This window comes from Bubalus kerabau, chromosome 21 (assembly GCF_029407905.1).
Source record: "Bubalus kerabau isolate K-KA32 ecotype Philippines breed swamp buffalo chromosome 21, PCC_UOA_SB_1v2, whole genome shotgun sequence".
NCBI classification, from domain to species: Eukaryota; Metazoa; Chordata; class Mammalia; order Artiodactyla; family Bovidae; genus Bubalus; species Bubalus kerabau.
Genome location: NC_073644.1, coordinates 33,720,774 through 33,736,887, shown reverse-complemented (window position 1 = coordinate 33,736,887; position 16,114 = coordinate 33,720,774). Strand labels below are relative to the sequence as shown.

At 41.8% G+C, this 16,114-nt stretch overlaps 1 protein-coding gene across 4 annotated transcripts in view; it reads left to right on the top strand.

Moving 5' to 3' along the window:
• Positions 1–7,959: 7,959 nt before the first annotated feature.
• Positions 7,960–16,114, top strand: part of TAF4B (TATA-box binding protein associated factor 4b) — a 158,137-nt gene continuing 149,982 nt past the window's right edge. For all 4 annotated transcript variants that reach the window (XM_055559635.1, XM_055559633.1, XM_055559636.1 and 1 more), the window contains exon 1: positions 7,960–8,303. In XM_055559635.1, the coding sequence (XP_055415610.1) occupies positions 7,961–8,303 (343 nt within the window). In that variant the 5' untranslated portion in view covers position 7,960. The remainder of the gene's footprint in view (positions 8,304–16,114) is intronic.

Genomic DNA, 16,114 nt, shown 5'->3' with positions numbered 1-16,114 from the left:
ATTGGCTGGTAGGTTCTTTACCATTAGTGCCACCTGGGAAGCCCATGTTTAAAGATACCTTATTTAATATATATTTAATATATATTGTTGATTCATTAACACTGAACTCATAACCAACAGCACTACTACTCATGCCTGAATGAAGCACCTCTAACACATACATTCTCTCTGAAAGGCGTCTCACAGCCTTCCCGTGCTCAGGGACACGAGGCAGCACTTTAGTACTGTGCCTGGGCATTTTAAACAGTGACACCCACAACAGAAAGGACAAGAATATGAAAAACATGGCACTAAACAGACTCCAAAAAGGATACTTGCTCACAGTATGAGTGCTAAAACAAGAAGGCAGAGCACCACCGTGTTTGAGCTCAACTGGGAATGCGCACATTTGGCAACTAAAATTCTCCCTGCTCTGCAAATGTCTTCAGTAGACCTCAAAAGTACCATGGGTGTACAAATAAATTGTAGCAAGTTGGTGAATCTGCAAATACAGAATGTGTGAGTAATGAGGATTGAGTGTGTATGTTTACTATATATGTATCCACACACACACTTACACTTAATGAGATTGAACAAATGGCGAACAAATCAAAATATTAAAACTGGTGAATCTCCATATGGAGAGGATATGGGAGTTGTAAATACTGTTTCTTACAACTCTTCTCTAAATTTGAAATTACTGCCAAATAAAAATTTTTCAAATGTAAATTAATTAATTTTACTCCTCTGCTTAAAATATTTGAATTGCTTTCATTTGCACATCACATGACCTGTAAGCCCTGAAGGTGGTCAAGCCACTTTTGGCCTATCCAAAGGTCATCTAGGCCACTATTACTCTAGTTCAGTCTCATGAAGTGAAGTGAAGTCACTCAGTCGGGTCTGACTCTTTGCGACCCCATGGACTGTAGCCTACCAGGCTCCTCCATCCATGGGATTTTCCAGGCAATAGTACTGGAGTGGGTTGCCATTTCCTTCTCCAGTGGATCTTTCCGACCCAGGGATCAAACCCAGGTCTCCTGCATTGTAGACAGACGCTTTACCATCTGAGCCATCAGCGAAGTCCAGTTCAGTCTCATAGGCATTCTTTAATTCCTGGAGTGCTTCTTTCTCTAACTCCTGAGCTAAACTAGATCCTGTCCATTAATCCTCTTTTGAAGCACCTTGTTCTTTTTTTTCCACAGGCTTTATCATAATTTGTACTTATACTTACAAACAATGATGTGTTCTTGTTTAATAAATATTATGTGTAAAACAATCATTATTAAGACATTTTAGAAGTATGGAATTATGCAAGTGACTTGATTTAAATGTTTAGGCATGGAAAATTATTGAGGCAAAGGTAAGTTCTAAATCATGTACAAAAATCATACTTGTCCTTCACATAGGAGCAAGCATACAATGGATAAGGATTAGAAAGTAATATGCAAAAACGAGAATTCACCTAGAATGATGGAATTATAAGCAGTTAAAAATAGATATTGTTTTCTTTTTGGTTCCTTTTAGTAAGAAAGAAAAATAGTTCTAAATCAAAGGATGATGATAATAACTACAATGTCAGGACTAGTTTGAAAAAAATATCTCTTACTACAGACCAGAGAATAGAATGGAAAGCCAAGGTTGGAGGCATGGAGCAAGCCCAGTTAGCATAATTTAAATGAACACACTTGGGTTTGAACTAAGAGTGATGGTGTGATTGAGAGAAGTCGATGGATTACAGAGATATTACAGATACGCCAGGATTGATAAGATCTAAGACTAATTGAACAGGGTGAAAAAAGAGGGAAAACTCAAGGTCAGTTCCTAATTTTAAATCTTAGGGAACTGGAAAGTAATTCACTGGTTCACTGCAATAGGGATCACAGGAGAAAAGGCAGGTTTGTAGATGGCATAATAAATTTACTTTGAACCTGTGGGACATCCAAGTGAAGACAGTAGGCAGCTGTCTACATAAGTCTGGAAAAGGGAGAAACTGGGCCAAAGATAGATAGATCTGGAAGTCATATAAGGACAGAAATTAAGCCAAGGAAAGTATGGGCTTCCCAAGTGGTGCTAGTGGTAAAGAACCTGCCTGCCAATGCAGGAGACAAAAGAGACGCAGGTTTCATCCCTGGGTTGGGAAGATCCCCTGGAGAAGGGCATGGCAACCCACTCCACTATTCTTGCCTAGAGAATCCCATGGACAGAGGTAACTGGCGGGCTATAGTCCATAAGAGTTGCAAAGAGTCAGATACAACTGAAGCAACTTAGTACACTTGCATGCAAAGATAGTATAGCCTGAGTACAGAGAGCTGAAGTATTACCCGATTAGACACCAGGAAGACACAGACAAGATGGAATTTCTGCCCCTAGTAGCTAGTCTAGGGATAGGAGTCGGAGAAGTAATCTTTGTCTTTCTTCTATGTATTCGATACTCTCTTCTAGTTCTGAAATGAACATGACAGAGTCTCAGCTACCAGAAGTTCACAATCTAGAGAGAGAGCACAGACAGAAAAAACAACTCGGGTACAATAACGTAGTACGTACGATGGTAAGGTGCTGTGGCAAAGAAGAGGCACTGAATTCATCCAGTGTAGGCTGTAGCCTGTTGAAGGGTATACTGGAATTGACCAGGTCGAATATGTTTCAGACGGGGAAGGCTTTTAAAGGGAGGTGAACCACTGTATGAGAAGGCATTGGTTTTCATACCAATGAGGTATGAGAGAAAGGCTGAGAGAAAGTTTAGGACATCTGGGAAGCTCCTGTAGTTGTATATGGGGCCAGTGGAAGGTGCCCAGCTTTGTGAATTCAGTGAAGTTTCCTGGATATTACGGACGGGAGATGAGGAAGAACTTAACTGTGTTTACAGATTTCAAGTGTTACTAAGAATACATATGTTAAGAAAAAGTCTGCGTTAATTTTTGATTATGTAAATATTATTCATTCATTGTTTAAAAAAATTAGAGCATACGAGAGAAATTTCTTTAAAAACAATCACTTGGACTATCCCTAAATAGAGATGTCCTCTGTTAACAAGATTGGTGTATAATCTAGATTTTCTTCTGAGCATATATCTGTTTATTGGTTACAAATGTTTTTTAATTTACAAAAAAAAATGGAGTCATACTTTGTATGTTAATCTCTTTTTTTCATTTAACTACATGCCATGATCATTTTTCTCATAAATGCACCTCTAAAAGTATATATCTTAATGCTGATTAATATTCCATAGTGTGAATAGATTTCTTATGTTAGGATCATTCAGCTGTATCCAATTTTTTGAGGAGCTTGACTTTCAAATACTAAAAATTTTAAAAAGTGGCTCAGACTTCATTAACCTTTAATGAAGCCACCCAAAATTGAATTTATTCATGAAGTCAAAACTCTTTAACAGTTTGAGCAGGAATTCCCTTGTGGTCCAGTGGTTAGGTCTTGGAGTTGTAGGGTGGGGGGCAGGATCCTCCAGGCCATACGGCAAGACCAAAACAGAGAGTGAGCCACATTCCTTTAAGAGGACAGGAATGACACAGTGGTGTTCTGTTGCAGAAAGTATGTAAACCATCTGATGCAAAACACAGATACTGGACTAGGCTCAAGGTACAGAACTTGAAGGCGCACAGTCATTTCTGGCACACTTTGAAGGTGAGGCCATAGCCATTTTAGTCAAATAGTTATGTTTTCTTAGGCAGATTTTTCAGCTGATCTCATGTCACGAATAAAGAAGGTTTTCTATTTAAATCCTAAAGAGTAGTAAACTTCTACTCATTTTGTAGAGACTGTAGGTACTTGGAAAATCAAATGGCCAATAAGAATAATTGACACCTTCTACTTGGTAACTCTGTGTGTGTGTGTGTGTGTGTGTGCGCGTGCGCGCGCGTGCACCCAGTGATGTCTGACTCTTCGTGACCCCATGAACTTGTGGCCTGCCAAGCTACTCTGTCATTGGAATTTTCTAGGCAAGAATACTGGACTGGGTAGCCATTTGCCACTCCAGGGGATAACTATAGGGCTTCCTAGATGGCTCAGTGGTAAAAAATCTGCCTGCCAATGAAGGAGACACAGGTATGATCCCTGGGTTAGGAAGATCCTCTGGAGGAGGAAATGGCAACCCACTCCAGTATTCTTGCCTGGAAAATCCCATGAACAGAGGAGCCTGGCAGGCTATACAGTCCATAGGATCGCAAAAGGTTCGACATAACTGAGTAACTAAGCATGTATGCAGTATGTAAAATAGTAAAATAGTCAGAACATAGATTTTACATTTGTTCAGTTTTATCACCTGAGTTAATAAGCAGAATATCTGGACAATAAACAACTTAATCCCTCATTTAGAAGGTGCTAAGGGCTTTCCTGATGGCTTGGCAGGTAAAGAATCTGCCTGCAATGCAGGAGACCTGGGTTCGACTCATGGGTCAGAAAGTTCCCCTGGAGAATAAAGGGCAACCCACTCCAGAATGCTTACCTGGAGAATTCCATGGACAGAAGAGCCTGGTGGGCTGCAGTCCATGGGTTGCAGAGTCAGACATGACTGAGTGACTAAACATTCACTCACACTCAAGGGCTTCCCAGGTGGCGCACTGGTAAACAATCCACTTGTAAAATCAAGAGACACAAGAGAACTGGGTTTGATCCCTGGGTTGGAAAGATCACCTGGAGGAGGAAACAGCAACCCACTCCAGTATTCTTGCCTGGAGAATTCCACGGACAGAGGAGTCCGGCAAGCTATAGTCCATGGGGTGGTAAAGAGTTGGATAGAACTGAGTGACTGAGCACATACACACATGATCTGAATATGTGTATCTCCCCAAAACTCATATCTTGAAATCCTGATGCCCAAAGGTGATAGTATTAGTAAGGCAGGGCTTTGGGGAGGTGTTAAATCATGAAGGTGGAACCCTCATGAATGGGATTAGTACACTGGACTAAGGCAAATGAACAAGGATTTTTTCATCTTTAATCTGAATTTGAACATCTTTAATTTCACAAATATTTTAACAGCTAAATCTAATAAAGTGTTAGTCACTCAGTCGTATCTAATAAAATCAAGATACAATCTCCCCCCTACATTTTTCTTTTCTTACATAGAATGCATTTTGCCTCACCATATGAACTGTTTTATTATGATAAATTTCTATAGAAAGGAAATGTAATAAACACAATTATTGCTAAACTCCAAATTCAGGACAAGTATTGTAGTTACTAGAACTGGGTAAAGAGCAGTAAATTTTTAAGTAGAAAATTAAAGCTCCCATTAGCGCAGCAAATTACCAAGCAAATGTAAACAATTAAAAAAGAAATGTCCAAGGTCACCTTAAAGATAAAGTATACTTCCTCAGTCAGGTCTCTTTGTAACTTGATAGAAGTTATTTACATACCTAAATACAGTATGTGAATTGGGGGTGGGGTTTAATGGCGTTTTAGAAAAGGGTAGTTCTCAGAGCAAACTTCTGAGGCTTTCTTTCTTCAGCTGAACAATTTGTCCACCATGGAAAGAGCAGGTCTAAAATTCATATCCACTAGGTGGTTTTGCTTCCCTGAAAATGTTGCATTGTCGTTGTTTAGTCACTAAGTTGTGTCCGACTCTTCCAACCCCATGGACTGTAGCCCACCAGGCTCCTCTGCCCATGGGATTTCCCAGGGAAGAATACTGAAGTAGGTTGCCATTTCCTTTTCCAGAAAATGTTGCATGGCTCCATTTAATTCATTTACTTAGCAAATATTTACTAAATACCTTTTCAGTGCAATGTATTTTGCCAAGAGTTGTGTGTGGAGGATACAAGAATCACTAGTGGAGCAGTGGGAAGAGATGTGCTTTGGGATCAAACAGACTGGTTAGACCCCCAGTTCATGGATAAATTACTCCTTTGCAGTTTTTAAGCCAGTAAAAACCCACTCCAGTATTCTTGCCTGGAGAATCCCATGGACGGAGGAGCCTGGCGGGCTACAGTCCACAGGGTCGCAGAGTCGGACTCGACTGAGGGACTTCACTTCAAGCCAGTAAAATGAAGTTTTTTGTTTTTGTTTTAAAAAGGAAGAGGAAAGGAAGAAAGCAAGAAGGAAATGTAAATATCTGTGACCAGGATACAAGAAATGCTCAATAAATCAGGTTTTCCTCTCTTCAACTCCACTTGGAGGAGTTTTCTATAAGGTAAGTGATCAAGTAAGCCTTCATAAAGTGGGGAAGGGTGCAATTGATTTGGGTCTTAAGAAGCGTTCTTGATTTGGACTGGTTGAGATAACGGGAGAAGACAAACTGAGCGATTGACGTGTTTGGACTGGAAGTAGATCCTATTCTCTGGAACAGACTAGGAGGGTGAGAACTGGAAGCTGCAAAGGTCAGGATGCCTTTTATAATCTCATTCAGTATAGAGCAGGTTCCTAAAGACACAAAGTTATGAGGACAGTAGCCTGAAATCAAGACATCTTCTCTGATTAGATCTTAGGGGCAAGTTTTTCCGTATTTGATTGTATTATTGATTCATTCACCACACACTTTTGATTTATTCAAAGAATAACACAGCACTTAAAATCTAAACACTAGAATGTGACGATACAGGAATCAAAAGACACTGTCCCAGTTTTGAAGCAGACAGACACATAAACAATTTAAATACGTTTAGGAGAGAAGGCAATGGCTCCCCACTCCAGTACTCTTGCCTAGAAAATCCCATGGACGGAGGAGCCTGGTAGGCTGCAGTCCATGGGGTCGGGAAGAGTCGGACACGACTGAGCGACTTCACTTTCATTTTTCACTTTCCTGCATTGGAGAAGGAAATGGCAACCTACTCCAGTGTTCTTGCCTGGAGAATCCCAGGGACGGGGAAGCCTGGTGGGCTGCCGTCTATGGGGTCGCACAGAGTCGGACACGACTGAAGCGACTTAGCAGCAGAGGTGATAAAAGAGTCAGGTAGAGCCGCTCCGAGAAGAAAAATATTTTATTCTTGGGTCAGTTCAACTCTAATTATACGAAAATAAACACATTTTACCAACTGTAAAATTATACGCCACGCTTAAACATTAAAAACAAAAAAAAAGGACATTAAGGTTTTTTCCCCCCGAAGTGTCAAACGTAAAGCTCATTCTAGCGATGCTTTTGGAGCTAAACCCGCAGAAAAACACTGAGGAAGCATGACTGAGTTCTTACTGTTACTGCTCTCTGAAATCGGTCCTCCACATCGTTTCCTTAAAAAGTAGAAGCTTGTGGGAAACACAATCTTGGCTCCTCAAGGAACACGCAACTGGAGACTCCAAGGAGAAAGCAGAACGCGGATGCCGCAGTTTTCCAAGTGCGGTCGGCCCTTCCCACGTGGTGGATTTTTGGCAACTCGCCCCACCTTCCTCCGGATTCCGGGGATGAGTCTAACGCCCTCCGGAGCCGTCCCTAGTGACGTCACGAGCGCGATTCCAGTCTGCGGCCAATCACGCGGCCGGATTCCGGGGGAAGCCCGGGGCGGCGGCAGCGCCCTGTGCGCATGCGCGAGGTCTCCGCGTGGCTATATAAACATGGCTGGTGTGGCCGCGCGGCGGGGCTGTGCGGAGCGCGCGTAGGGGGCTTCGGGGCGCTCTGGGTTCGTAGGTTTGAAATTTCTGGCGGGGGATCCGCCGCGCCGAGTTTCGGTGGGAGGTGGGAGCCGACGTGACGCCCTTCCGGGAGCCGCGCAGCCGGACTCCGCTGCATCTGGTCCCGGGGCTGAGGCGCCGGGTTGAGCCGGCGCACGTGTGAGCGCCGCCGAGGAAGCGGCGAGGGGCCGAGCAGGTGTGGCAGCCGGCGGGGCCGCGCGGACGGGAGGAAGGTCCGGGACGCCGGGGTCCCGCTGTCCAGCGCGGCGTCGGTCACTGACTCCTGTGTCGCGGCCCCGGAGCCTCTCCCTAGCGATGCTGTGGAGCTGGAACTGCACCGGAGTCGGCGGCCGCTTGTCAAGCCTCCCCTCGCCTCTGCTCCCGGAACGGCAGCGCCGCGGCTGCCGCTGATCCACCTGGGGGGATGCCCGCGGGCCTCACGGAGCCGGCCGGCGCCGCTCCCACAGCCGGTGTGGGCGCCTCCGGGACCGTGACCATGGCCCCCGCCGCGGCTCTGCCCGTCCGGGTGGAGAGCACTCCGGTGGCCTTGGGCGCCGTGACTAAGGCTCCTGTCAGTGTCTGCGTAGAGTCCTCGGCGTCCCAGCCGCTGCGGTCCCCCGTGGGGACCCTGGTGACCAAAGTGGCCCCTGTCAGTGCCCTTCCTAAACTCAGCAACGGCCCTCGTCTACCATCTCCTCAGATCGTCGCCGTGAAAGCCCCCAACACCACCACAATCCAATTGCCTGCTAATCTGCAGCTTCCTCCAGGTACGTGGCTCACCTTGATAGCTTTAGCGGGCCAGCCGGCTGTGACAGGGGAAACGTCGCAGCCGATCGCGCCTTGTCTCTGGGAGTTCCAAAACACTCAGCCCAGAGAACCTTTCAACGTCTCGACTTTGCCGGGCAGTGATTTGGCTTGACAGTAGAGATAACCTCTTTGAGTCCTTACTGCATAGTTTTTCTTTTCGTATTTAAGGAAAGCATTTTTCACCTAAGGGGCCACAGTAAAAGCTGGAGCAGCATGTTCGAGAGGGCCTTTGAGGCACTGGCTCTTAGATTCGGGAAGATAGAGATTCGCTCAAGTTTTATTTCGTATGGAGAAAAGATCAGTTTTTATATCCACCTACTTAGATTACTGTGTTAAAAAAAAAAAGAAAGTGTTTTTAAAAGGTTCTTATGTGTTAAGACCGAAAGAGAATTTTAAACTGAAGCAAGCCTAAATAAGTTTACTAGAAAGAGGTGTGATGATTGTAACCTGCCGGAGTTGACAGGTCAGAGCCAGAAGGTTATTTGTGAAGCAGTGTGTGAATTCTGCAGTTAATGAGCCTGGGACTACTTTTTATACTAAAGTTTCCTCTGTAGGGCTGTTTTTCTTGACTGAGGCAAAGTTTTTGCTTTGTGATGACTTACATATTGTAAATATGCTGGAAGGTGTGTAAGTATTTTATCTTGTTTTCTTGCCTCCAGTGAAAGTCACTTGGAATTTCTGTGGGAGGAAAAGGCACATTTTCTCTTTGGAAAAAAATTCTGCTAGTAATTTTATTGTATTCTATGTGTTTTGCTTAGCAGCAGTGGGAGCTCTGACCAGCAAAGGTGGTAAAGAAATGGAAACCTTTTGGTTCACGTGATGTCAGTTTCCCCTTAGCAGAATGAGGAGGCCTCTTTTGTAACTAATGTTCTGTTTCGTCAGGAACATTGTGCAAAGATTAGTTCTTAACTTCTGATGAACTTGTGTTTTAGTTCTGTATGGTACAGGAGGTACTTAGACTTAAGACTGTGTGCTCCACTGGATACATTTTTTTTTTTTTTTAATGTTCTGGAAGGACATCATCTATTAAGAGAATCATCATAAATTAACCCTGTACAGAACACAGGAGCTAGGTGGACAGAGACTATAGTCTTTTGTAGGACATTGCTTCCTACTAACCAGTCCTTGCAGGGCTTGCTTTTTTTCTTTCTTAACTTCTATACAGGATTACTGAGCTGTTGGAAAAATTATCTTTCTCAAAAGACCTGATGTCAGTTTCCCACTGTCTACAAATTCCAACAAAAAGTAAACCCAAGTGTACTCTCAAAGTGCTCTTAGTCAACATTGCTACTCATATATAGTTTTGAGGTCTCCCCTAAATTGGTAAAATAAACAAAATCTTACAAGAGGAATACTAAAATATACATTAAAACTTTGCTCACTATCACACAGTAAGTTAGATTTCCAGTCACGTACTCTATGGCTGTACGATCCACCTCATCCGTACTGGTTCCTAGGACTGTGTCCGCTTGGAGGTTTAAAGGAAAATAAGCCAACCTCTGTGGCTTAGGAGTCATCTCTGGAAGACAGTACCGGCCTTCTGAATGCGGGACTCACAGACTCGTTAATGTGGCTTTCTGCTGTGCCAGGATGTCCTGGCAGCTCCTGCACATTTCAATCGAGCAGTTCCACTGAATATGTTTTCTGCTGGTTCTAAATTGTCACCCTACATACCCTCTTATAAAGTAGTTATGAATTTGTTTAGATGAAGTACTCCTGATATGTTAAAAACAAAATTCCTATCTAGTCACCGAAGTTTGTTTAGAAATGATCAAAAAGTATTGAGAGGAAAACTTTCAAAAGTGGGAACTTGCTGGTGAGAGGGACCCGATCACTTATTGAGAACATACTGTGCTATGAAAATTGAGGTAAAGTTGACATACAATATTATATCACTGGCCTCTTTTTATACATTTACATTATTTTGTTTGTTGGTCAAAATAGATAGCAAATAAGGAAAAAGTTCTCTAAGGGTAAATAATTTGTCCAGTGCCAGACAACTCATAGATATCAGAGGGAAATTGAATCCAGCTTTGTTTGACTCTTTCCACAGCACTGTGCTTACCACTTGATGTGCATATATAATATGCCTCCTGAGTAGCAATGTAAAGGTGATTTATAGAATTTTAGAGCCTGTTTTTTTTATTACACAGAGAAACCAAAACTGAAACTTGTTAGAGCAAAAGAGCAGCAAGCCAGGACCACAGCTTAAGTATGCACCACACTAACACTTGTTTTGCCGTGGGAGCGCTGTACTGTGCTTAGTCACTCAGTCATGTCCGGCTCTTAGCGAATCCATGGACTGCAGCCCGCCAGGCTCCTCTGTTCGTGGGAGTCTCCAGACAAGAATACTGGAGTGGGTGGCCATGCCATCCTCCAGGGGATCTTCCCAACCCAGGGATCGAACCCAGGTCTCCCGCATTGCAGGCGGATTCTTTACCTGCTGAGCCCCCAGGGAAGCCCATGCTGTGGGAGAAACATCCACAAAAGAGAGGAGATAAATTGTTTTTAGGAGTTATTTAGAGAGGAGGTAGGATGGTACTTTGAGGAGCAGCTTTTGGAATTTCTGCTCAAGTGTAGCAGAAGAGCATACTCAGGCTTGCACTCTCTTGGGTGCACAATAAGATAACTGATAACCTGAGGTATGACGTAGAAACACTGATTAAAATAACATTTGGACACTGATTAAAGTACTGTTTTAAAGAGTTTATCAGTCTTGTACTAGTTCTTCTATAGGCCAAGGATTAGCAGAGGATTACTCAAAGATACTTAAATTACCTAGGAGTCAGCTCTGATTTTTCCAAGGTAATGAATTCTTTGTGTTTGCTTTCTCTTACTTCAAAATTTCCTCTGTGAACTGAACTATTTTTTTAAAATGTACATATGTACCACAGGTTTTTCTTGGTAGCAGGAGCTGGAAACAAAAAGAGGGGCATTGTGAGGAAATGAAAGAAACTGTAGCAAAGCCCTGAAGATTATTCTGTGGAATATTTTTGCTAATCTCTTCAGTCTTTTCTCTTTTATGAATTTGTGGGATTCAGACCAGACTGTGGCTCTTTGTATTTTTGGTATCCTGTGCCTCTTCTATCATGTATTTGAGAGTGATGAGGAAGGACTTGATTGCTTCTTTTATGTCACAGTTCTTTTATGAACTGTGCTTCATAAATTCTGCTTCCATAGTCTTACTGTACAGAAGTTTGTGAAAGTTGCTGGTGAAATCCTTTTTTATCAACTCCTTCACGCTGAGACATGGTGTAGGTTTTGCATCTTTCTCGAATTCTGAATCAGTACCTGGATAAACTTGAGGTTCTTGTTTTCACCCCAGCTTTATCAGAGGGATATTACATGATCATCCGCTCCCAAGGTTGTCCCAGTACTCCAGGACACCATGGAAAGTGTTGGCAGTTGTCTTCAGTGGTCACCAATGCCCCGGTAGCTCATCTGGTAAAGAATCTGCCCGAGCTATGGGAGAACTGGGTTCGATCCCTGGGTTGGGAAGATACCCTGGAGAAGGGAATGGCTACCCACTCCAGTATTCTGGCCTGGAGAATTCCATGGACTGTATAGTTCATTGGGTTGCAAAGAATCTGACACAACTGAGCAACTTTCACCTTCAGTGCTCACCATATGTACCAGCCATAGTTTGGATTTCAAGGGCTGTGAAGTCACTTTGACTCACATTTACCCTTACAGCATTAATAACAACTACTACTGACAACTTAAAAATTCATGAGTTTGCTCAGAAGTATTGTCTCATTTGATCTCTTTAACAATCTTGCAAAATAGGTATGTCTCTCAGTCCACAAACATGAGATGTCTTCCCATTTATTTTAGATCTTTAATTTCTTTAAATGACATTTTATAGTTTCCAGATATTGCTTTTGTACTTATTTGGTTAAATTTATTCCTAAAGTGTATTATTTTTTATCTTATTGTAGGTGGAATTTTTTCTTAATTCTGTTTACAATTCCTCATTGGAAATGTATAGAAATACAGTTGATTCTTCTTTATCGATCTTGTATCCTGCTTCCTAGCTGAACTCATTTATTAGTTTTAATAGTTTTTTTTCATAGATGTTTGGATTTTTATATACAAGATCATGATATATGTGAATAGATGGTTTTACTGTCTCTTTTGGATGCCTTTTATTTTCCTGTATCATTGCCCTGGTTAGAACTCTCAGTATAATGTTAAGTGGTAGTGACTGTAGGCATCCTTGTCACGTTCCTCATCTCAGGAATCCTGATCTTAGGGTGAAAGAATTTAGTCTTTCACTGTTAAGTATGATGCTAGCTATGAGTTTTAAACCAACCTTGCATACTGAGATAAGTATCACTTGATCAAGGGTATAACACTTTTTATATGTTGCTGAATTTAGTTTGCTAATACTTTGTTGAGAATTTTTGCATTGGTATACATAGGATATTTTTGTTTTAATATGAGGGTAAAACAGACCTTACAGAATGAATTGACACATGTTTTCTATTCTGTTTTTTAGAAGAATTTATGAAGACCTAGCATTTTTTTTCCTTAGATATTTGATATGGAGAGTGAGTGAGTGAGTGAAGTTGCTCAGTCGTGTCCGACTCTTTGCAACCCCGTGGACTATAGCCCACCAGGCTCCTCCGTCTGTGGGATTCTCCAGGCAAGAACACTGGAGTGGGTTGCCATTTCCTTCTCCAGGGGATCTTCCCAACCCAGGGATCAAATCCAGGTCTCCTGCATTGCAGGCAGACGCTTTAACCTCTGAGCCACCAGGGAAGCCCTCATATGGAGAAGGAAATGGCAACCCACTCCAGTACTCTTGCCTGGAAAATCCCATGGACGGAGGAGCCTGGTGGGCTGCAGTCCATGGGGTCGCTAGAGTCAGACACAAGTGAGTGACTTCACTTTCACTTTTCACTTTCACGCATTGGAGAAGGAAATGGCAATCCACTCCAGTGTTCTTGCCTGGAGATGGGGACAGGGACGGGGGAGCCTGGTGGGCTGCCGTCTGTGGGGTTGCACAGAGTCCAACACTACTGAAGCGACTTAGCAGCAGCAGATATTTGATAGAATTCATCAGTGAAGCCATGGGGAACTGAGCTTATCTTGTGGATACTATTTTAGATTATTCATTCAATCTGTTTGTTAGAGGTCTATTCAGGTTGCCCATTTTCTTAAGTTAGTTTTAGTAGTTTATTATGTTTCTAGGAATTTGTCCATTTCATATAATTTATCTAATTTATTGGTTTATAATTGGTCATAGCATTCAACTAGAATCCTTCTTTCTGTAAGATTAGTGGTAATATCCCCTCTTTCATTCCTAATTTTAGCAATTTGAGCCTTTTCTGCTTTTTTTCTTGGTTAATCTAGGTCAAGATTTGTCAGTTTTTTGATCTATTCAAAGAACCAACTTTTGTTTTTTTTTTTCTCATTTGTTTCTCTATTCTTGATTCTCCTGACCCTGCTCTAATCTTTATTAATTTTCTTTCATCTGCTTGCTGTCATTTTTGTTTAGTTTTTTCCCAGTGTCTTTAGATAGAAGGTTATAAAACTATTACTTTAAATTATCCTTCTCTTAAAATACACGGATTTACTTTTTGAAGTCTGTTTTCAGTCTAAAGAACTTAATTTAGTGTTTTCTGTCTGATGCTAGCACCGAGTCCTCTATGTTTTTATCTGAGGATGTCTTTTTTTTTTTAAACTTTTTATTGGGGTATAGTTGATTTGCAATGTTGTGTAAGTTTCAGGTGTACAGCAGAGTAAATCTGTTACACGTACACATATGTCCACCCTTTTCTAGATTGTTTCCCATATAGGCCATTACCAAGTATTGAGTAGAGTTCCTTGTGCTATACAGTAGGTCCTCATTAGTTATCTATTTTTTGTATAATAGTGTGTATACGTCAGTTCCAATCCAGGATGTCTTTATTTTGTCTCCTTTTTTGAAAGATGTTTTCAATGAATATCTGATTGTTGGTGATAATTATTTTTGTTTTTCTTTTTCCCCAGCAAGTGGAATATGTCATACTCCTGATGTCTGGCCTCCATTGTTTCTGATGAGAATTTAGCTGTTAATCCTGTTAACGTAGTTCTCTTGTATATTTTTCTCTTACTGTTCTCAAGGTTTTATCTTTGTACATTTTTATCATGATGTGTCTTTGCATTTATCTTATTGGGTTGACCAAAAAGTTTGTTCAGGTGTTTCCATCTTATGAAAACTCAAACGAACCATTTGACCAATTCAAGACTTAAGAGTTTGTTGAACTACTTTGATGTTTAGATTATTTTTTACCAAATTTGGGAAGTTTTTAGCCATTATCTCTTTGGATATTTTTCGGCTCCTTTCTCTCCCTCCCTCCCCGTTTCTGTCCCTCCTCTCCTTCTGGTATTCACATTAGGCCTGTGTTGATGTGCCTGTCACTGTGCCAGGTTTCTGTGAAGCTCTGTTCATTTTTCTTCATTCTTTTTTCTCTTCATTCTTTGGATTGCGTAATCTCTATTGAACCGTCTTCAAGTTCACTGACTTATCTTTCTGCTCATTCAAGTTTGCTGTTGATCCTCTCTCGTGAAATTTTTATTTGAGTTTTTGTACCTTATAATTACAGAATTTCTTTTTTTTGGTAATATCTGTTTCTCTAATGGTATTCTCTACTTAATGACAGAATCATCATCATCTTATCTTCCTTTACTTCTCTAAGCATGATTTCCCTTAGTCTTTTGACATATTTATAACAGTTACTTTGAAGTCTTTGTTAAATCTAACATCTGATTTCACTCAGGTGGTTTCTGTTGCCTGCCTTTCTCTGTGTGTCATTCTTTTTTCTTTGCATGTCCTATAATTTTTAAATTAAAACTAATATATTGACACTTTCAGTGGCTAAAGCTCCATGCTTCCAATGCAGGGGGCCCGAGTTCAATCCCTGATCAGGGAACTAGATTCCACATGCCACAACTAAGACTCAGCACAGGCGAATAAATGAATATTTTTTAAAAGTTAACAGAGTGACTTGAGGTATTGGTCTTTACTTCCTTGAGTGGATTATTGTTGTTTGTTTTTTAAGTGTCTGGCTGAACTATTTTAATGAAATCTGTTTCCCTCAGAGGATACAGCTTTAGGCATAAGCGCAGCCTCCCTGGGATAACAGAGGTTTCAGCAGGGCTCTTTTTGATTGTTTCTTTCTCTGATAGCTCTGTTAAGCTTTCTGCCTCTGCTGGTATCATGCCTAGACTCCACTCACTGCCGGTACCTTCTTGTTTTCAACAGCACCCTAAGGCCTAACTAGTTTCACAGTCTATATGGACTCATCTACGGGTAGTTTCTGAGGTCATTGAGGTTCTGACCCCAGTAGGACCCTTCTTAGTTGTTTCTTTATCTTGTTCTCTGTGGTAGACCAGAGATAGACCTGTGACTTAGCATAGCTTGTATCTGTTAGGAAGATATCAGAACCCTTTCTTTTAATTGTTCATTGTATTTGAGAATGCCCTTAGTTTGACCTTTCCCACACTCTGCAATAAAGTCAGTTTCTCTTGGGAGATGTTTGGAGCAGGTACTCAGGACAGTGGCATGCTTGTTCTGAGTGATGTCTCTGCTTTAGAAGTGGGGTACTGGGCTTGGGTGGTGACCTCTAGTCTGCTCTGCTTATCTCTTCCATCATGGAACTCCCACCCCATGAAAGAGCTGGGGTGAGGGTGATGGGGGCCCAAGTATTCTCAGTCGAGTCTTCCCTTTATGAGTAGGGATGAGTAAAACAAGAAGCCTGGAAACCCTTGGGTGCACTTGTCTCCA